We start from the raw sequence: 22,049 nt of genomic DNA, 5'->3' as shown, positions 1-22,049 counted from the left end.
ACATGTACCCTTCGGGTTGAAGGGAGCTCTTTTAATAACCTGAAGCCACTATTTTTATTCCTTTTGTCTCCTTGCTTCCGCAGCCTCGCCGTTGCTTGTTTGACCTTAGGTACGGCAGTTTCACACCTTTTGATCATGCTTCATACGTACATGCATGCATGCATGCATACATACATACATACATACATACATACATACATACATACATACATACATACATACATACATACATACATACATACATACATACATACATACATACATACATACATACATACATACATACATACATACATACATACATACATACATACATACATACATACATCAGTTCAGTCGTTCAGTCGTGTCCGACTCTTCGTGACCCTATAGACCATGTCACGCCACGCTTTCCGGTCTCTCACTATCTTCCTAACATCACATAACTTCATATGCAGTGCCTCGAGGATGCCATCTAACCATCGCGTTCGCTGCCTACCCCTTCTCCGGCGACCCTCAACCTTTCCCAACATCAAATCTTTCTCCAGCGACTCCTCTCTTCTCATCAGATGACCAAAGTAGCTGAGCTTTAACTTTAGAATTTGACCCTCCAATGAACAGTCAGTGTTTATGGTCGACAATATCGACTGATTTGATCTTCTGGCAGTCCAAGGAACTCTCAAGAGTCTTCGCCAGCACCACAATTGAAACGCGTCAATTCTTCGGCGGTCAGCCTTTTTCACAGTCCGACTCTCGCATCCATACATCACAAATGGAAAGACCATAGCACGAGTTATACGGATCTTGGTTGGCAGACTAATGTCTGCTATTTACTAGGCGGTTAAGGCTAACCATTGCTCTCTTTCCCAGAAGCAGGCTTCTCCTAATTTCATGGCTGCAGTCTCCTTCCGAGGTAATCTTGGAGCCCAAGAAGAGAAAATCTGTCACAGCTTCCACTTCTTGTCCATTGATGCTCCAGGACTTGATAGGGCAAGACTCTCTTTGTCTTTTTAACGTTCAGTTTAAGCCCAAACTTCTCACTTTCTTCTTGTACGCGCATCAGAAGTCTCTTGAGTTCCACTTCACTTTCTGCCATTAAAGTGGTATCATCCGCATATCTAAGGTTGCTGATAAGTTTTCCAGCAATCTTCCCTCCAGCTGAAGACTCGTCCAGACCGGCCTTCCTCATGATGCACTCTGCATATAGGGGGTATGCACTGGGGCCTGATCCTCGAGATGGCGCCACCGTCATTCCGGCTTGCGCGCCATGCTTACGGTCATTCCGTTCCAGTTATCCGGCAAGATGGCCGTCCGGATAAGTTAGCTGTGTTTTTGGAGCCCGCGGATTCATCATTCAACCTGTCTTAGCGTGCACGCATCCGTCAATGTGAGCAACGTGTTCGCAGTGCTGCCGTCTTTGGTTGTTACGAGTGTCAAAACTATCATTGCATGTTCACGAGTACCTGCGGTGCCGGCGTGTTGCAGACGCGAGAATGGTTAACTGCGTTGTGTTTGGCTGCAGCAACCACACAAAAAAGAAGCCCGGCGACCAAAATGTCGCACAGGTGGGCTTCTTTTCCATACCTAAGGTTGTAAAAAACCAGTGCCGGAAGACCGAAGAGACGACTGCTCGTAGGAGGGCAGAGTGGTTGCGCCAGATCAACCGCAAGGACTTGAACCACTCAGCAAATCACTACCGAGTCTGCGGCAAGCACTTCATCTCAGGTGAGCGAATTAAGATGCCTAGATGAGTTATTGCCAGTTCAATGTACATTTAACGATGACCAGCGCAGCTCAGCAGTACCGTCTCGTAGGTGGCAAGGGTCAGCGACAGTCGCTACTAAAACCTAGCATCCGCGCGACGACCGCGACACGGCACTTTCGTCCAATTTATTGATGTTAGCGCTTGAATGATTGCTGTGTTTTGTACATTGTTTCAAAAAGGAATAAGCTCTGTGCCAAATGTAGCAAACGTTGTTATTATGCCTCAATTGAGTAGCGCTGTGCGGACGTGTACACATATGCACGGTAGAAGGAGAAACGCGTTTCGATTAATTTTGGCAGGAGATCGGACTGCGTCCTTCTGAACCAGCGCTGTAGATTTGTCGGTTCTACTGATGACCCGTGCGTCTCGCGTTTTCCCCAACTGCACTTCCGCGAACACGTATGAGCACAACTCGAAAAAGTGCAGAACTCGATAAAGAGACCTAGAGCAGTAGAATAAGCTAGACCTCTCTACTTTATTGTAGTTTTCGTATGTAAAATTCCAGCATACATGGAACACTCTGATGAATGCAGTTGTTTAAAGGTTGACAGTTTATTTTTTGCAGGCCGACCAGCATATGCAATGGCCGAGGCAGACCCAGACTGGGCACCATCTCTTCACTTAGGGCATGGCAAACATGTGGACTCTGGAAGTTTGGCTTCCAGGTAGGTGTTCTTATTTCTCCAGGTGCCAGTTACCCTACAAAAATATTCCTATGTTCAAGTAGTTTATGCCTTCAGCACAAAATTATTGAGGACTTCACTAATTTTGGTGGCTCATGCATGTTTCACTGACGATAAGAATTCTAGGGTTGTATGTAGCCTCCTTTGCACAAAGAATGTGTAAGCAGGCCAAGTTCTGGGGGTGGCCCACCTAAATATGGAAGTCAGTGGACTTACTTGATTTAGGTTAGACATCAGTGTTGGTCATAATATGACCAACACTTCAATACCTAGTCATATGACGAGGAGAAATTTTGGCTGTCCAGGGGGCAAATTCTGCGGGTGGGGTCAGACCACCCAAATTTTGAGATTATCACTAATACTAAAATTAGGTTGGACACCTAATTTGATCAAATCAAATTTTGTGTGTCCTGAAGGCCAGTTTTGCGGTTGCGGCGAGACATTTCCTGCACTCTTCTTTGCCGAGGGCTCCAGTGCAGTCTTCTGGCTATGGGACCCTTGCCTATTTTTATGCACTGTGTAAATATGTTCAAGGTCATTAACTTTCACTTTCAAAAAAAAAAAAAAAAATGTTGCGCTAGTTGGTTCATCAAGAGGAAGGGCTTGTGTAGCAGCACTGTTTTCAGTCACCATGAGTCTGTTCATGCTTATGCGTTAATATTTCCAGGTACAAGAGAAAGCAAAGACGCTCAGAAAGAAGATCCAGTCCCCTCAGAGAATGTCAAGTGAGCCCGAACACAATGACGGATAATGTTCTTTCCGAGGACACAGTTTCATCTGCCGAGGATGAAGAATCGGCTCAGCCGCCGGTTTCTATGGAAGTCTGTGAATGTACAGGTAATAAGTAATACAAGTTTTATTCTGTATATCAATTCAATTCACACTATTCCGTTTGGAAATAGTGGTACAAGAACGGGTGACAAAAGCCCCTGCTACCTTAGCAAGCTGCTAGTTTGGGACCATGCAATAAATGCACAGAATTGCGTACCCATGTGTCAATAACGAAAAATTGTGTAGCCTTTTACAAGCATAAAGATAAGTACCATAAAAATAAGTCAGTTGATTAATGCATCCTGATATGTGAGCAATGAAAAAAAAACGGGCAATAGTGAACAATGTGTACACATTCAAATAATATAGAATTACGTCAACAGGAATAAAGGTTTCAACAAGATCCTATTGCAGCAACAAATACAAACATGTTTATAGTAGCACTGTATTTTGGCAAACTCTGAATCTGTTGTTCAAGTAATGGCATGAAATGTATTCTGTTTGGAAGAAACTCCTGGTACTATGATCATGCTTATCTGCATTTTTTCAGGGAAGGCTGACTTCAGTCAAGTCACCGAGTTAACGATGGCTAACCTAGAACAGCTCGAGGAAGAAAACAGGCATCTCCTCTCAGAGCTTGCATCCACAAAAGAGAAGCTTGGCATGCACATTTTATCAGAAGACATCCTAGAAACAAGAGAGGACATGGTCCAGTTTTACACTGGACTGCCCGACTTTACAATACTGCTTGCCTTCTTCAACGTACTAAAGGAAGGTGTGATGCACTCAAGCCGGAACAGTTTAACGGCATTCCAAGAATTTTTCATTTTTCTAATCCGCCTTCGGCTCAACACTCCTCTTCAAGATTTGGCCTACAGGTATAACCTTGTTATTTGCTTTCTTGTGATGCAAGTTGCTGACAGCCTTTATATTTTCAGGTTCCATGTGTCACAATCCACAGTATCAAGGATTTTCAACAAGTGGCTGGACATGGCCTACGTGCGGCTTTCCCGTACTGCGCAATGGCCTGAACGCGAGACACTTCGGACAACCATGCCCATGACATTTCGCAAGTCATTTGGTGTGGAAGTGGCTGTTGTCCTCGACTGCTTTGAGATATTCATTGAGCGGCCTTCATCTATGTTACCCCCATCGCATACTTATTCACACTACAAAAGCCACAATACTGTAAAATATCTCATTGGTATCGCACCACAAGGTGTTGTCACATTTATATCTAGAGGATGGTGCGGCCGGACTAGCGATAAAGTTATTGCAGAGACATGTGGTGTTCTCAACAACCTTTTACCAGGGGATATAGTTCTAGCTGATCGGGGATTCACAATTGCCGACAGTGTAGGTTTACATTGTGCAAAGCTGGCCATGCCTGCTTTCACTAGAGGTAAGCAGCAACTATCTGCTGTTGATGTAGAAAAGACTCGAAAAATAGCAAACGTGAGGATCCATGTCGAAAGAGTGATTGGACTTGTGCGTAACAAGTATAAAATCTTAAAGCACACACTCTCTGTAGAAGTACTCGCTGCGGAAGGAAATGGGCCAACAGTACTCGACAAGATTGTTTTTGTTTGTGCAGCACTGTGCAATATGAACAACTCAACTGTGCCATTTGGGTGAAATCACACACCATTGTTTCACATAAGCAGTCATTTGAAGGACAAAAAGCACACGAAACAGTGCATTTCTCCTAAGAGTGAGCTAGGATAAAATGTGTCCCATCATTCTCTCTGCATGGATTCTGATTGATTTAATCTGTGCGACACAGATTACAAGTTCGAAGAATTTACGGCCTTGCTATGTGCCATTGTTTGTATTATGTATGACAATGTCCCACCAAGCAATGGTGGGACATTTATTTCTTAAGTGATGCAAGTACACTTAGAAAATGGCTGTAAATAAAGGTGTTCTCAATTTTTTTTGTTACTTTTCCTGTGAAAAGGCAGAGGGAATCGCACTCGGCAGTGAAACTGATGCACACTGCAGATACCAAACTGTTTATTTCCTTCACATGTTCTCCACGTGCATCTCACTTTTACAGAAAGATGAAAGTTTATCAGTTGCTACAAACAAATTAGGCCTTCTTACTTTGCTGTGTGCACTCGGGGCAGTACCATTTTTTCCCCTTAGGTGCCCTGTTCAGACCAACACATTGATAGTGGAACCAAACACGTTTGCACGTCTTGCTGTCACACATGACCATTCTGCCTGATTCGGGACCGCTACATACACAGTACACCTCATCCTGTGGTGCCGAGTCTTCATCACTAACCTCTTGTGGCTGTATACAAATTTTTTCAGTCCAATAGCGGTAGCATAATTCTGGCAAAATGACCAGCTTAAAGTAAAGCGCACAACGTTGCAGCATTCTACTGCAAAACTGTGTGTCTTCATAGATTCGAAGAATATAATCCTTCAGTGTCCAAACAACAAAATCGCAGTATCTCACCTTGCATACAAAAATCTGCATTTGAACCTGGTAGAAGTAACTGTGGTCTGTTTTCAGCATCACTTTGTCATTTTCAATAGAAAGACATGATGAGTCAGACATTGCATAACTCCTGCCTGACTCTTCTCTACTGTTATATGGGCATTTCACCTCAAGCACTCCCTGGCCACAACAGTCACAGCTGACCATGCCATCGGGCGTTGCAGCAAGAAATGGTCTTTCTTTGCAGATATGCAGACCTGACTGGCTGAACTTAAAGTTGACATGAATATTCTTTGATGCAGCAACATAAGCTTGTGTGGCCTTTTGTTCGTGTTCCTTTCCCCATGCTGTTTGTGGGCTTGAAAATTGAGCATCTTCGGGATAGCACAGCCTCTTTAGTAGAGACAACGAGGGGTTTGTTGTTGAAGTCCTGCACACAGCCTTGGCATTTGAAGCTGTGATACGGCCAGCTCTAAAGGCAAACCACTTGGAGCTCCTTGCCTGCTCTCTGGTTTCTTTTTCAGTCAACTCAGCAACCTGAAAGACAGTGAAGATAAGCAGCAATGTTTTTAAATGACAATACACGCATTCACAGTACATAAGGAGACTTAAGCGTCCCCAGTAATTTTTGATATTGCAGGGTAGTACAGCTGCAAGAAAACAGCTACACTAAGAGTAAGAAACATGCTGACTGGAGCTACTGTACCTCATGCTCAATTGACAGGCCTTCAGCCAGGGAAAAGAATTTCTCTCTTGTCTCACTCCACGTGCCCGGAACGTCCTCTTCCTGTAAATTTGTAAGGATGACTTGGGGAAACCTCACTGCTACAGGAATATAATGATGTGCGTAATTGGGTTCCAATGAGAGAAGTGCCGGCCGTCTTCCGCTGCTATGACAGGCTTGAAGAAACTCTGCCCATTCTGCATCTGTGGTCTCCTTGACAGCTCTTCTTTGCTTCTTCTTGCGAAAAGGCTCTTCCCCATCCATTAGCCTTTTCCTCATTGTTAATGACGAAAAATTTACATTCGAAACCTTTTTTGGCTCTACGGGTCGCACTGTTGGAGGCAGCCATGAGTTTTCCTTATCCGTACATACTTGCCTGTCCCGTCTCTTGACAACAGCATCAATGTAAAAAAGTACTGCTGCAACATGAGAGCAGGCTTCTCCGAGGCCTGCCTTGCATGTACAATGCGCAGCTTGCACTTCACCGTCTTCCTTGATGATAAGCCAAGGTGTCAATGGCTTATCACTGACTGACTGGGAATGCCGGACCTGCGTAAAGGATGGAAATGTGCTGAATGCCACAGAACAAACTACTCCTAGAAACACCAGTTACAATAGAGACTGAAATTAAAAAAAAAAAAAATGTCCGAAACGTTATTGCATATTTTTAACCTTTTCTCTAAAATCGCAGCGTTAGTGAAACCTCCTTATTCAATGTTTCCTTTGCTGTTTTAACCAACTGTAATTTGCAGAGGGCTTTTGATTAACAGGCTCATGGTGCTAAATGCTCGCACCCCCAGAATTGGCTCTCCGAACCCCGCAATTTGATTTGATGAAATTTGGCGTGCAAACTAATTCAAGTATGGCAAACTCAATGGTGTCCTTCACAACTGAAGGGAGCCAATCCCAAAATTTGACCCAACCGACGTCCAAAATTTGACATATTACCTTACTGGTGTTCAACTTAATTTCACTATGATCATCTTAGTTGTGCCTTCAAAATTCAGGTGGGCCAGTCATAAATTTCGCAAGCTTACGCAGTCTCCGCGCGTGAGACTACATACACCCTTGAAAATTTTTTATCCATTGTGCACCTGAACGTTTAGACAGACAAGCAAAGCGAACTAGGAACGATACATGAACTCTTTTACACACTTTTGGCTTTTCTATCACTGAAACGTGTACTGCAGTAACGATGCCGTGATCCTAACGAGAAAGCAAGAAAAGCCAAAAGCAAAGTATGCATGACGAAAACAATGAGGTAAAACGGGGTAAATAGCAAAAATCGCAAAAAGCCGAGCCGTGTGACGGCCAGGCGTGTGATAACAGGTTGTGCTCTACGTGCGCTGCATTAGCAAACTGTGAAATCAGTCATAATGCCTCTTAGATTTAAGCTTTGCTGTTCTACCCGCTCTCGCCACGTGTAAGCTTCACAGCGGAAAACGCGCATCGTACAAGCATTTTGCAGGCGTCGGGACTAAGAAAGGCAATCCGCTTACCTGACAAACGATGACGACGCGGCCGTCAGACAGCACCTTCAGGCACGGCTGCTGGACCCAACCGCTGGTCAGGAAGTTATGACCCTCCATTGCCTTGTAAGCTTTGAATTCCTCTCGCGTCACAAAGCTTGTGGTGTGAACAAGGTAGTCTTTGATATCGGTGAAATCGACGCGCGGGTAGAGAGCGACATCGCGACAAAGTTCTTCGCCTCGAAGGTCCAGCGGATCGACGCCGTCACAAAGACGCACCTTTTGCAAGTAGCGAGTTTTTTCTGCATCACACAGCTTCCGTGCGTAGGCACTTAAGCGCATTTTGTGCAAAATCCACAATTCCACTCACGGAGGGTAACAAGCGCGGGACGAAGGCACAAGCGTCGCGTCTGCGCGCGTCTCACTGCAAGCAGCACTGCGCCACCACGTCACGACCGCAAAAATGGCCGCAGTTGCCACCGACACTAGCGCCCCTTGTGTCTGACGTCATGTGCATAGCCCCTATAGGTTAAATAGGCAGGGCGACAGTATGCAGCCTTGCTTCACTCCTTTCTCAATCGGAAACCAATCAGTAAGACCATGCCCAGTTCTGACTGTGGCCTCTTGTCCTTCATACAGGTTCCTGAGGAGACAGATGAGGTAAATCGGAACTCCCATCTCTTGGAGAGCTTGCCACAATCTGCTGTGATCTACGCAGTCAAATGCTTTCGCATAATCAATAAAGCAGAAGTAGATGGGTTTCTGGAACTCTCTTGCTTCTTCCATGATCCAGCGAAAGTTGGCAATTTGGTCTCTAGTTCCTCTGCCCTTGCGAAACCCAGCTTGCACGTCCGGAAGCTCCCGATCCACATACTGCTGCAGCCTACCTTGGAGGATTTTCAACATCACCTTGCTAGCATGCGAAATAAGCGCGATCGTGCGGTAGTTGGAACAATCTTTGGCACTGCCTTTCTTTGGAATGGGGATGTAAATTGACCTCCTCCAATCCTGTGACCACTGCAGGGTTGTCCAAATCTGACATAATGTATGCAGAATGTTAACAGCGTCATGGTTGAGGATTTGAAGCAACTCAGCTGGAATGCCATCAATTCCGCTAGCTTTGTTCTTAGCAAGGCTGGCTAAGGCCCATTCAACTTCACTCTTCAGGACGCCCGGCTCAAGATCAGTTATCACAACCGTCTTATGTTAGGTTTGCACATTCGGGTCCTTCTTGCACAGTTCTGTGTATTACTGCCACCTCTTCTTTATCTCTGAGGCTTCAGTGAGGTCCTTGCCTCGTTTGTCCTTTATCACGCCCAGCTTAGCACAGAAGCTTCCTTTGATATCTTTGATTTTCTTATACAGAGCTCTTGTGTTCCTTAATTGGCGGTTGTCCTCAACTGCTTGGCACTGTATGTTCAGGAAGGCATTCTTATCTCTCTGCTATTTTCTGAAAATCCACATTGAGAACCTTGTATCTTTCTCTTTCCCCCATAACTTTTCCCATCCTCCTTTCCTAAGCTATTTGGAAAGCCTCTTCAGATAACCAGTTTGCTTTCTTGCATTTCTTTTGCTTTGGAACTACCTTAGTAGCAACTTCTTGTATTATATCACGAACATCAGTCCACATCTCTTCGGGCTCTGTCTTCTAGATCAAATTCTTGAAATCGATTCCTCACTTCCACAGCATATTCTAATGGAATTTGATCCAGATCATACCTGAAAGGCCTTCTAGTTTTCTGCATTTTCCTCAACTGAAGCTTAATTTTGGCAACAAGAAGCTGATGATTGGTGCCACAATCAGCTCCAGGCCTTGTTTTTACTGCTTGTAGAGCACTTCTCCGTCTCTGCCGGCAAAGAATATAATCGATCTGATTCCTGTACAGACCGTCCGGTGAAGTCCATGTGTACAGGCGCCTCTCGTGCTGTTGAAAATGAGTATTCGCTATGGTCAGGTTGTTTTCTTGACAGAACTCTACTAGCCTCTGCCTAGCTTCATTTGGCTCGCCAAGACCGAACTTGCCTATAATTCCGGATATTTCTTCACTCTCGACCTTAGCATTCCAGTCTCCTATGAGAAAAACGTCTCATGATGGGGTGCGGTCTAAAAGGCATTGTAGGTCCGTTTAAAATCTGTCAACGTCAGCTTCTTCAGCAGTAGTGGTCGGTGCATAGACATGGATAACTGTTATGTTGAAAGGGTGACCTTGGATCCGAAGTGAAATCATTCGGTCGTTTTTGGGGTTGTACCCTAGCACTGCTTTGCCTATTCTTCTGTTTACTTGAGAGTGACCCCATTCCTTCTCTTGGATTCGTGCCCACAATAAAAGACATAATGGTCGCCGGAGTTAAATTCTCCCATTCCGGTCCACTTGAGCTCGCTGATACCCAAGATATCAATATTCAATCTGTCCATTTCTCGCTTTGACGACATCCAGTTTACCTTGCGTCATAGATCTTACATTCTATGTTGCTATGTGATATATCTCCTTGCAACATCGGACTGTCCGGTCGCTTCCCGACACATCCACAACTGAGCATCCTTTTGGCTTTAGCCCGGCCGCTTCATTCGTCCTGGAGCTGCTAGGAATCGCCCTTTGTTCATCCCCAGTAACATGTGCGACGCCTTCCAACCTGGGGGCTCATCTTCTGGCGCCATATCATTAATGGTATTGTGACTGGCCATATTGTTTTCTTGGCAGGAATTACACTGGAGTGGGTTGCCATTACCTTCTCCAGTGAATCACATTTTGTCAGAACTCTCTGCCGTTACCTGTCTATCTTGGGTGGCCCTCTCTCGTGTGCATCCCTCTCTGCCCGAGGGATGCTTACGACAAACACACAGTGGGCCGTATGACAAACATCTTTAATCTCACAGGGATCGTCGAAGTCGGTGCTAGGTCGTCGTCCGGGGGGCTGCAGCCTGCGGGTCGTCTTCCGTGCAGAAGCTCCAGGCGCGAAGCAGGAGCGAAGCAGGAACGAGTAGGCAGGGACCAAGAAGAGGCGAGATGGCGGCGCGTGCCTTCTTTTATAGCCCCCTCGCGCGGGACCGGTTATCCCCGAGCGAGCGGGGAGAGGGAAACGGGCACCGCGCAGGGAGCATTGGAAAGTGGCGCGGCCTTCGAGTGCGCGGCGCGCCACGAACCCTACAATACATACATACATACATACATATATATATATCTATATATATATATATAAATTGCCAGACTGTTCGCTCCTTTATATGCTATATATATAAAGCTTCCGCAGCCACTTCTCTTCAGAGTCCCCTGCAGTTTCTCCTCCTACCTTATCCCTTCTTAGCAAATATGCAGAATGGTAATAAGGCTTGTACATTTCTCGCTGTTTCCACTTTTAAGGCTACTGAATTTTTCCCTGTTCATGCGGCTCAAAAATGTACAGTAAACTGAAGAGACTTGTCACAAGGAGGTTGCCTTTCGGTGAAAGAATGCTGAACAGCTGTTCCTGGTGCTGCATACTGAGCCAACGGAGCCGGGCATTTTCATTTCTCAGCTGCTTTAGCTGCACGGAATCTGTTGTATTTTCTCCAAAAGCGTCTGCGGCAAAGGCCTCCCAGGCACTGCTCCGCTTTATGAGAAGCACAGGCCTAATCGAAAGACTGAGTTTGCTATAACATGACTGTAACGTGATGTGATGTGGCGTGTCTGTTATGTGACTGTATTAACTTCAACTATCCCTCTCTCACAACTTTTATATCCACTCATCCCCTTCCCCCAGTGCAGGGTAGCAAACCGGTCATCTTCCTCCTCCTCCAAAATAGCAGCTGAGCAAACATCCCACCTTGTGCTGCAGTTCATTACCCCAGTGCTAGACAAGCCTGTTCACACCTGCACTTTACGTAGTATACACATGCAAAACCTCGGTGGCTACACCCAAAGCTAAGTGCCAATTTCAACACTATATACTTCGATAGTAATGCGGGTATTCACCTCCCATATGAAGTATTTCGGCGTCTTAGTCAGCTGCTTTTCTCTTTGTTGCCATCCCAATAAACGTAGACTTGCCCCGGGGCAAAGTCATCAACGGTCTTAAGATGAAACGATTTCACATATATTGGCGAGGTGACCTTCTTGAGGATGTCTAAAGCAAACTTCGGGGGCGGTGTCGAAGTAGCGGCGGTACACCAGTGTGCGAAGCGCTCCCGCTCGTGCTTCAAACAGGAGCGCGCTACTGATGCTGTTGTTGTACAGCGTTTCAGCGGAGATCGCTCTTTTGTGTGCGCTGTATAGAGCCAGAGTCGTCTTTTTTTGGACAGCAGCACTCCACTGCGCGTTCTCCGCCTGCTGTATAAGGTTGCGTATAGTGGTCTTGGGCAAGACGGTCTGGTCCTGGGTGTCCATCTGCGCGCCGTATTTCCGTCGTAGAGTCTGCACACGAGCACACCATTTTGTCCAAATACCAGCAATGTGTATATATCAGAACAGCCTCCTCGCCCATCTGTTATTGTCCATGGCGCGGAGTCTGGTCTCGTACCCAATTTTGCTTTGGGCTTCGCGGGCCTCGAACGTTGACCAGCCCATGTCCCCCTGGATGGCCTCCACAGCAACGCGACCGTGGCAACCGAGTGCCAGTCGTCCCACCTCGCGCTGTCCGCGTTCTAGCCATTCCTTCAGTTGGGTAGATATGCACAAAGTGGCGTTTGCGAAGGTCAGCCCCGGCACATGTACAGCCTTCCACAAATCGCACACCATCATATATCGATTGCACCCCCAAAGGCATTGTTGTCTGAGGATATGGCACGCACGGGTTGAGGTCATTTTCAAACATTTTTCCTGCGCCGCGTATAGGGCACCTTGTGTGTTGAGGAGCACTCCAAGGTAACGGTACTCCACGGTGCGCGGTATGGGGTCTCCACAGGGCAGCAGCACTGCAGGAGTGTCTTCCGGCGAGCCCGAAAAACGCAGCACAGCTGACTTGAGAGGATTGATATTCAGCCCCAGTGTAGATAGGTGGTCAGCACAAAGGTCACCAGGGTCTGCAGTTGCGCCTCGTTCTCGGCTAGTAGCACGAGGTCGTTCGCATATGCTAGCCCTGGCAGCGTCCATGTCTCTGGGAGACCTGCCCATGAGAAGGAGATCCGAAAGCCTGTGCCCGACGCGATAAGCAGCCGTTCCATCTCGGAAGTGTACAGCATGTACAGGAGTGGGGACAGGGGACATCCTTGCTTCAGGCCTCTTCGGACGACGACTGGCTCTGAGCTGCTGTCGTTGAGGCTGGCCACCACGGTATTGTCGGTGTATACGCCTTTTCACTGTTTACAAACACGCGCCTCTGGCGCTCATTGGCTGCTCCCACTAAACTTCCGGCGAAGAACTTCCGGCAGTGTTTTTCAGGTGGCGCGATACGGAGACCCCGACTATCCGTGCGTGTTTTGAGGCTGTGCTTACGTTCATTATGCGTCGCTTGTACAAAAATAATGTCAAGTGATTATTTTAAGAAGCTGGACACCGAGGCGCAAGTGCGGTACCGCGCGAATCTTTTGTTCAGAGGTGAGGAGCTGCCTGACGCTCTCGACGACGACGTTGTCCGGTTCGCCTTTACATCGGGCCCACGAAATCTGCCGCCTGTGACAGTAGCAGATATTTATTTGTATCTTGTGGAAGGCGTGTGTTTTTACACGAACGAACAGTTTAAGTCTTACAAACTTGAAGATGCGTACAACGCATTCATATGCGGGAAGGTGAAGCAAGTGAAATCTTTCAAGGCGGGAGTGCACGGAGACGGCGTTGTTGTTATTGTGGCGACTGTAGAAGCCAGCCAAACGCTTTCGAAGTCTTACTAGGCGTGGTGCATCGTGAAGGAGGATGGAACCATCGAAAGTGCGCATTGCACTTGCATGGCCGGGTAAGTAGGCGAATCATAATAAGAGCTACAATGCCATGAGCCTTTACCTTGGCTCATTTTTCATTTTTATGAATCAAACCACAAAGAATGGACTTTCCCGTTTTCGAAAATTCTGTACTAGTTGCGTTACAGTGCAGAAAAGCGCTACTGTTCGCCTAACTATGCGCGTGTAATGAAATGTTTGCCATACTGCCGTAATTCGTCATTGTAAACTTTGTTTCCTGTGCTAACAGCCGCCCGAGCGCGGCTTTATCGCTTTGCTCGCCGCATGCAGATTTGTCCAGAATTATCTCGTGTTGTTTGTGACACGCTGCCGCATCTGGGCTGTTCTAGATTGTACTTGTCATTTGTAACATGTTATCTGTAACTTTCCATACTGTCTATTTCGAGGATCTCCGAGAGCGCTTGTGATCACCGACGCACATTCATTCGTGGGGCGCAACTCAGCCCAATAATCCGTTTGTTCAGGCAGCTGTTATTGGTCTCCATGCAAGTCTGCTTTATTAAAGCCACTACTTTGCGACAATATTCATGTCATAGTTAGCCAGATCATTTGTCGACGCTTGACTGCATGATGTTGCATTCATCCTAATCGAGTTGCCTTGTGGATGACAAAAGTCGTCAAATCTCACCCTCCAGCATTCTTTTGTACAAGGCATTTAAACTTTTTCAAGGGCCATAGTTTTCACCAATAATTACAGTTGTTTGTGAACTTTTTATTTCTCATGTTTCCTGCTTATTTTTCAGCCTTGGGGAATGCTGCACACACGTGGCTGCACTCTTGTTTAGAGTTGAGGCAACTGTGCAGTATGGCCTGAATGACCCGTCCCCAACTGATGTTGCATGTAAATGGATTGAGGCATCAAAGGGAAGCACAGTAAGTCTTTGTTTTCATTCTGCCATGAACAGAGTTGTGAGCAAAATTGTAATTGACACTGAACTTTCCACAGGCAGCACCAGTCTCAGAGATTGAATTTTTTAAGCCCAAAATAGGCCGTGCACCACCCCAAGTCAGCGAGGCACCAGACTACTCAGTACCAGTGCTCACGGATGAGCAAGTGTCAAGGTTTCTTCAAGTGAAGGTAAGGACTTCTCATTAAATAAATTTTGATACATACGTAGAGAAAGGACACACACAAAAAATGCTCACTGTTTGTGCAACTGTAAAGAACCAGATCCACTGACATTGCAAATAGGGCACTAATTCCAATACTGTTTTTTCAGGAAATTGCACCAAACACTTTGATCCTGACTTCAATCTCTGACAGCGAGGACACAGATTCTGCCCCTGAGACAGCTGCCCTGGAACCTGTACGAGTGGGCAGATGCAAGCAACTCTCTGCGAAACCGCCCCTTGCTGAAATATACCAAGACCTCGACATAGACGAGGGAAAAAAAGTGGAACTGACAGCTGCATGCTGTAGTGAAATTGAGGAAGCTACTCGAGGCTAAGCAAGGTCACCAAGATGGTTACAAGAACGTCGAGGGAGGATCACTGCCTCTGTAATGCACCGTGTCGCAGCATGCAGCACAGGTGCAGCAGGCCTTGTTGCGGAGATTATGGGATACGTGAAGACGCCTCAAGTTTCCAACCTGCGGTGGGGCTCCGAAACAGAGAAGAAAGCTGTGCAGGCATTTATAGAAACGGAGTCTCAAAAACATGTGGACTTCAGTCTTTGAGACTGTGGTCTTTTTATTGCAAGGAGCATGCCTTTTATTGGATCATCTCCAGATGCACTAGTGTCTTGTTCATGCTGTCCAAAATCAGTACTAGAAGTGAAATGCCCTGCAACTATGAAAGATGCTTCACTGACGAAGGGCTTAACTAAACTGGCATATCTGAATGAAGACTTGCAGCTCAAGCATAACCATGCCTATTACACACAAATTCAGGCTCAAATGGCTCTAACTGGGCTGTGTCAGGCATATTTTGTGGTATTTACAGGTTCCTCTCTAACAAAAGAAATCATAAGCTTTGACGAGACATTTTGGGCAGCTACTAAACTCAAGGCAGCAAACTTTTTTTTCACCTACATATTCCCGGAACTACAGTCAATGCACATCTTCAGTCAAATCGAACGTGCAAAGAAGACATGTCACTGCCGAGGCACCAAGTTGGGCCACATTGTGGAATGCTCACTCTGTGAGGCAGCGTTTCACCTCAAGTGTGTAAAACAGACGCACACCTCGACAATGGATTTGCACTGCATGTCAACATAATGGGTAGACTGCTGATGAGTAAGGACAAGGCCAGAGGAGCTAGTGCTGCTGCTTTTCACATTCCCTCTTTGAAGTGTACAGGGTCTGTTCGCTTTACTGAAGTCGTGTTCTCCACAACAGCTGAAAGCGTTGCCATTCAGGCAGCTCTCGAGAAGCTAGGGTCTTGTACGGCTCAACCTGTTGTTATCCTGTCGGATGAATAAAAATCTGCCCTTCAAAGGTTAGAGTGTGGGTTCCCTCCTGATGCTTTGTGTCTTAGCGGTCTAAGTTTGTTGCATAATCTGAGCAGCAGAGGCTTATCTATACGCTTCCAATGTTCAATGGGTGGCCTCGCATACAGGTCGCGCTCGCGCTCGATTATGTAATTTAGTTACTGTAGGTGCCGCTACGTTGGAGCAATTGTAGGCAGAAACCTCAAGGGTAACCCTGTAGCTTACAGCATCTCAACTTAAGCACAAGCTTTTTTTTTTACTGAACACTCCAAGTGTTATATTTTATCACATTCGAAAGGCAGATAAACACTGCTTGTTTGACAAAATATGTTCACTTCAAGGACTAATGTCGGATGCATTTGTCCGATGTGCAAACTCAAATATAATAGATTTTAAATACAGTACGCCTTCACGTCCCAAGCAGGGAACATATAAAAAAAACTGATACAGAAGCAAACAGCAAGTAAAAATTTGAACACCTGCTCTGAGGACAGAATAACTATACAAGCAGAAAACAAAAAGCCCAATTCTCAACATGTGAGAACAAGCAACAGGAAATACTTAAAAACTGAGTCAAACAATATGCAGTAATTGACTGAAGAGAGTGCAAGAAAATAGAATAAACAAATGTGAAAAGATCAATGTGGGCAACGTCAACAACATGAATTATTGTGTACACACAGTGCAGACACATTGGATGTAGTAGAAAAGATAAATACATGCAATGAAAAGCATGGTCACACACACATGAGCACTTGCTGTTCTATCACAGTGTGTGTACACGTAGTGCAGACAGACTGGAAGTAGTCGAAAACATAAGTACACACTATGAAACTATATGCAATGATTGTCAGTATGGTCACACACACATGAGCATTTGCTGTCCCATCACAGCATGTCTGTATTCATGTTTCCTCACAGCACCGCACTTTCGTGGAAGAGAGTTATGAAGCACTTCTGCGCTGAGAATTCTTAATGATAGGGGTTTGCAGATTAACTAAAGCAGAGCACACCACCACCACTTTATCTATGGTTGCGAGGTTCTTGTCGCCAGTCCTCTTCACGAAATTCAAAGGCAGCACAGTCTGGAAAATTCTGAAAACTTTCAATCTTTGTATGGCCCTTTCAACATAGATGCGCACGCTAGAGACTTTCCTAGACGTTGTGACCTCAGCACCAGGTAGCTGGGCACGATTCTTAGTCAGTGATGGCATGAGAAGTGTTGCACCTCGTGCAGCAAACATCTCACCGCATCTAAATCCTCGGTCAACAAGAAAAACATCCCCTTCCTTGACCTTGTCTAGGAGACCACTGCGTAGAGTAATCTCCTTGTCAGGCGTCCTGCCTCCCCATGCTTTTGATACGAAAGTTATTGCTCCTGAAGGTGATATTACAACTAGTATTTTTACTGTATTATGGTGTTTGTAATGAGAATATGTCTGGCTCCTTGCTGTCATTAATATCGGCCTTTCTATGAATACTTCAGTACAATCAATGATGCCAGTTACACCATCAAAAAAAGGGTCCTGAAACGCCGCTGGCCGATTAGCTTGAAGTGTCTGTCGGGAAGGCCAGATTATCAACTTTGTCATGTTTGCAGCAAGAACATCAAGCCATGCATGAAAAATTGAACTGACAGTGGCATTTGAGATGCCAAATCTGCATGACAAATCTTGGGTGAGGAGACCGAAACGAAGTCTCATGAGTAGCATGATGAGTTGTGTTTCTGCATCAAGCCATGTGGCACATGACGGCTTCCATGCTGACAGCACAAACTGCAGGAAAGCAGTGAACATGGCTGTAGATACAAACCCTGTGTAAAACTTTACTGTTTTGGCTGACTGCATTACCACTTCTTTGGTTATAATAGCATGGTTTGTATGCTTGTTTTCAAGTTCACCAGCCTTTTGCTTAGCTGCTGAACACTCTTCCTCCAGAGAGGCCAAACGCTGCTTAAGCCTGCCATTCTCTTCAATAAGATGGGATATATTCTGCATGCTGAGATCAGTTTCTGTTTCCATGTGGCAATTCTCTACCACGGAAACAGTTGCAGTCGCAGATAGTGCAGTATCATCCGCGTCTTGTCCTGCGCCAGTCGTGTTGAGCCCACAGTCAAGCACACTTGGCCCAGGATTACATGCAGCAGGTCTGGATGCTTCCTTCAATCCATCCTTTCGAGCAGCGCGTTGGAACCTAGAAATTTTCTGGGCCACATTTCCCGAGGCACGATAAGGAAATATGGAGGGGACATAGTCGGGATGTGTGGGGTCAGATGATGCTTTACCTAAAGAAAGACAAGAATGTTTGAAAATTAGTAGCCACATGGGCACTCCCAAATGCAAAAAAAAACAAAAAAAAAACTGGCTGAAATGCACCAAAGCAATATTGCCCAGGACTTCTCTAGGAAAAGGAAGAAACACTAAGGGTTCCTTGGTATGATTACATACTTTACGTTCTCCATTTGTAAGTAAGAAACTGCACAAAAATATTGAATCAAGCAAGTTGGAAGCATTTCACTCTTTTTACCAGCACTTGCAGGTGATCGAATTAATTTCTCCAGCCGCTGAGAATAGTAGAACAAAAAGTGCATCGAATGATACTCCAGCGTTTTTGGATTTCGTCCCTGTAGAAAAGTTGATGCAGCGAACGGGATCGAACACACGACCAGAAGGTTAGCAACAGACGCCTGAGCAATCGCGCCAGATATGCGCATAAAAGAACACCAACCGAGTTAGGCATTACAACAATAAGATGCCTGGGCCCGCATCGCAGCAAAAACTGCCGCTCATAAACTAAGCATCAACTAAGCGCTCGATTACTAAGCCGGGATACCTGGGTTCGATCCCGGCCATAGCGGCAGAGTTTTGATTGACGCGACACGCGTCTAGAAAGCGACCGTGTGCTGTGCAAATTCAGTACACATTCAAAACCCTCAGGTGGTCTAAATTATTCTGGAGCACTCAACTACGCCGTTTATCATAAGCTGAGTTACTTTGGGACTTTATATGCCCGTAAATCCCCCGCAGGGGGCACCTGTTAAAGCAGGTGTTTGTGTGTTTTGTGCGACACCACGGACCCCGAGCACCCACGCTTAGCCGTGCGTGGCATCGTCGTGTCTGGGGAAAAGGGGATCCTGGTGGTTGAGCCGATGCCGAGTGTTTGGACCTTTAAGGCCCCTCGGCGGAGGCAACACACCACTTTGGCCCACGCTTCCCATAGACGGCACCTCCGGGCTGACCCACCCGGGGGAAATCGGCAGTCGCCTTTTCCTGTTCTCCCCTCCATCTTTCACTTTCCTATTTTCTTTCTTAGAACTGTCCTGTCCTCTCTTACCTTCTTCATTTCTTCCTACTTCCAGGCGGCGAGGGTTAACCTTGTGTGGCTAGCTACCCTGAGTTACGCCATATTGGGTTATAGTTGCGGTGTACAGCTGGCGTGGGCAGGAATAGACAATTTCTGTCCCGTCCCCTCGTTGGGCTCCATGGTGGGTGGCTGGCACTGCAGCCGAAAAATACACTTTTTATGGCATCTAAACACCTTAACCCCGATCGTCTTCCTTCTAAAAGGGGGCGCACCGAGACCACCATGTTCTTCTCAAAGAACATAAACAACTTTCCTCGTTTCCACGTGGTCCACAGTGACCACGAGGAAATCACTGCACGACTTGTGTCCCCATTTGTTGTTTCTCGAACGTTGACTGAGGCCATTGGCCAGGGCTATAAGATAAAGAAACTTGGAAACGGTGACCTGCTACTAGAATTAATATACAACCATCAGTATCAGAAGCTAAGTGCAGTCGAACCATTTGGAGAAATACCGGTACAGATTAGCCCGCACCGATCACTAAACACTGCCCGAGGAGTCATCTCTGATGATGACCTTAGGTACGTCAGTGAACAAGAACTTCTTGAAGGCCTGAAGGAACAAAATGTCACAGATGTTTACCGGATAAAGATCAGACGAGATAACAAAGAGATAGAAACAAAGCACATTGTACTCACCTTTGCTGCAAGCACTCTCCCAGAATCAGTCGAAGTAGGCTACACAAAGATAAAACTGAGGCCCTACATCCCTAACCCACGCCGCTGCTTCAAATGTCAGAAATATGGCCATGGCTCTCAGAGTTGCCGTGGCCAACTCACATGTGCAAAGTGTGCCTCGCACGAACACCCTACAGACAACTGCGAAGAACAGCTGCTTCTCTGCTCAAACTGTGAAGGTAACCACCCAGCTTATTCACGCTCATGCCCATACTGGAAAAAAGAAAAAGAAATAATTACACTGAAAGTCACCGAAAACATATCTTACGGAGAGGCACGAAAGCGGCTTTCTCTTCCTCAAAAGCCACAATACTCCGTTGTGACGCAGCAGGGCGCGGCATCACAGCGGTCGTTGGCACCTGCCCAGGAAGCACACAGTTCTTCCAGGGCAGCGCCACCTGCGCCCTCGGTGGAGTCAGCTAGCGCTACTCCACCACCACCCGCAAAGCTGGCTGCGCGGACCCCCAGGTCAGCCGGCCCAAAGGCCTCGACCCATGAGTCGAGGCCTAAAACTGACAATCCTGTGCTTTCTGCACAGTCGTCCACCGCATCTGAAGATGCGATGGACACAACTTCTTCACCCCAGCTGCCTAGGCGGCAAAGCTCACTGGAGCGAAAAAGAAAGGGAAAAGTCCCAATAACAGGTCCCAAGGACCTACAAACCTAAATTTAAACTTGTCCCTTAAATAACTTTTAATTATGGCGCTCCTCATTTATTGGAACTGCCGAGGACTCTTTAAAAATTTAGATGATATATATGAAATTCTTGCGGACTATCAGCCAAACATACTTTGTCTGCAAGAAACCCATTTAAAACCAGCAGACTCAAATTTCCTTAAGCAATATAATGTATTCAGGAACGACAGGCAAGGCAGCTCTCACTCCTCTGGTGGCGTTGCCATTGTAACACAAAAATCAATCCCCTCTCGAAACATCTCACTCAACACAGACTTAGAGGCAGTGGCAATCAGAAGCTTAGTTTATGGCAAAATAACAACCGTATGTTCCCTGTATATTGCTCCAACTTATAAGCTAAGTAGCGAAAGTTTTGAAAAATTGATTGATCAACTTCCGGAACCTTGGTTGCTGGTCGGAGACTTTAATGCTCACCACCCATTATGGGGATGTACAAGAACGGACTCCCGAGGTGTTCTAATCGAAAAATTCTTATTGTCCTCGGGATCATGCTTACTAAACACGAAACAGCCAACTTACTACAATATAGCTTATAACTCTTACACATCCATAGACCTAGCCATTGGCTCCTCGATGTTCCTGGCAGCTACAGAGTGGACTGTCATTAACAATCTATACAGAAGTGACCATTTTCCGATCTTAATAAAATATACTGGGAACGGAAATGAAAATGTGTCGAATCCCAGAAAATTCAAAGAAAATGCAGTCAACTGGAAGATGTTCAGGGAACAGTCATCATTGGCCAGTTCATCAGTTACTGACTTAGGCGTTGATGAAACTCAACGCTTAATCACGCTGCACATCATAGAGGCAGCAGAAAAATACATTCCACAGACGTCAAGTAAGCCACGAAATAAACGAAGACCCTGGTGGAATGCAGAATGTAAGACTGCTCGTGAAACTCAAAACAGGGCATGGTCGAAACTACGCCGATACCCCAAAGCCGAAAACCTAATAGCCTTTAAGCGTGCAAAGGCAAATGGCAGGCGTATTCGACGCATCTCCAAGCGAGAAAGCTGGTCATCATTCCTGTCTTCAGTGAACTCCTATTCTGACGCACACAAAGTTCACAACAGGATAAGAGCACTTAAAGGATATAGCACAGTCCCAACGCCCCTTGTCAGCACCAGTGGTGACTCTCTTGAACATCAAGCAGACACACTAGGGCAACACTTT

The 22,049-nt window shown here is 46.1% G+C and overlaps 4 protein-coding genes and 2 pseudogenes across 4 annotated transcripts; 4 read left to right on the top strand and 2 right to left on the bottom strand.

Annotated features, from left to right (window-relative positions):
* The first annotated feature begins 1,472 nt into the window (after positions 1–1,472).
* Positions 1,473–3,275, top strand: LOC146177373 (uncharacterized). Its single transcript, XM_084581538.1, has 3 exons — positions 1,473–1,704; positions 2,310–2,409; positions 3,095–3,275. Exons 1-3 carry the CDS (start codon positions 1,473–1,475, stop codon positions 3,273–3,275), a joined length of 513 nt encoding a protein of 170 aa, XP_084437664.1.
* A 531-nt stretch (positions 3,276–3,806) lies between these two features.
* LOC146177372 (uncharacterized) lies at positions 3,807–6,135 on the top strand. Its single transcript, XM_084580434.1, has 2 exons — positions 3,807–4,076; positions 4,137–6,135. The coding sequence occupies exons 1-2, from the start codon at positions 3,862–3,864 to the stop codon at positions 4,831–4,833; spliced, it is 912 nt and encodes a 303-aa protein (XP_084436560.1). The 5' UTR covers positions 3,807–3,861; the 3' UTR covers positions 4,834–6,135.
* Positions 6,136–6,341: 206 nt separating this feature from the next.
* LOC146177371 (uncharacterized) lies at positions 6,342–7,957 on the bottom strand. Its single transcript, XM_084581537.1, has 2 exons — positions 7,868–7,957; positions 6,342–6,917 (listed from the first exon to the last, which is right to left on the bottom strand). The coding sequence occupies exons 1-2, from the start codon at positions 7,955–7,957 to the stop codon at positions 6,342–6,344; spliced, it is 666 nt and encodes a 221-aa protein (XP_084437663.1).
* A 5,320-nt stretch (positions 7,958–13,277) lies between these two features.
* On the top strand, positions 13,278–14,933 carry LOC146177370 (uncharacterized; annotated as a pseudogene).
* On the top strand, positions 14,848–16,501 carry LOC146177369 (uncharacterized; annotated as a pseudogene).
* A 231-nt stretch (positions 16,502–16,732) lies between these two features.
* On the bottom strand, positions 16,733–18,158 carry LOC146177368 (uncharacterized). Its single transcript, XM_084581535.1, has one exon. It carries the CDS (start codon positions 18,156–18,158, stop codon positions 17,082–17,084), a length of 1,077 nt encoding a protein of 358 aa, XP_084437661.1. The 3' UTR covers positions 16,733–17,081.
* Between the last annotated feature and the right edge of the window lie 3,891 nt (positions 18,159–22,049).

This window comes from Amblyomma maculatum, chromosome 10, assembly GCF_055883805.1.
Source record: "Amblyomma maculatum isolate TAMU_Amacu chromosome 10, ASM5588380v1, whole genome shotgun sequence".
In the NCBI taxonomy this organism is placed as follows: Eukaryota; Metazoa; Arthropoda; class Arachnida; order Ixodida; family Ixodidae; genus Amblyomma; species Amblyomma maculatum.
This window is presented reverse-complemented; position numbering and strand designations above follow the sequence as displayed.

What these genes read in the sequence shown, in the direction of transcription:
- LOC146177373 (XM_084581538.1), top strand. Translation starts at nt 1,473, where the DNA reads ATGGTTAACTGCGTTGTGTTTGGCTGCAGCAACCACACAAAAAAGAAG. An exon ending in CGGCAAGCACTTCATCTCAG is followed by an intron (nt 1,705 to 2,309) that starts GTGAGCGAATTA and finishes TATTTTTTGCAG; the next exon opens with GCCGACCAGCATATGCAATG. An exon ending in TCTGGAAGTTTGGCTTCCAG is followed by an intron (nt 2,410 to 3,094) that starts GTAGGTGTTCTT and finishes TAATATTTCCAG; the next exon opens with GTACAAGAGAAAGCAAAGAC.
- LOC146177372 (XM_084580434.1), top strand. Translation starts at nt 3,862, where the DNA reads ATGCACATTTTATCAGAAGACATCCTAGAAACAAGAGAGGACATGGTC. An exon ending in CTTCAAGATTTGGCCTACAG is followed by an intron (nt 4,077 to 4,136) that starts GTATAACCTTGT and finishes TTATATTTTCAG; the next exon opens with GTTCCATGTGTCACAATCCA.
- LOC146177371 (XM_084581537.1), bottom strand. Translation starts at nt 7,957, where the DNA reads ATGGAGGGTCATAACTTCCTGACCAGCGGTTGGGTCCAGCAGCCGTGC. An exon ending in GCGTCGTCATCGTTTGTCAG is followed by an intron (nt 6,918 to 7,867) that starts GTAAGCGGATTG and finishes TCCTTTACGCAG; the next exon opens with GTCCGGCATTCCCAGTCAGT.
- LOC146177368 (XM_084581535.1), bottom strand. Translation starts at nt 18,158, where the DNA reads ATGGAAACAGAAACTGATCTCAGCATGCAGAATATATCCCATCTTATT.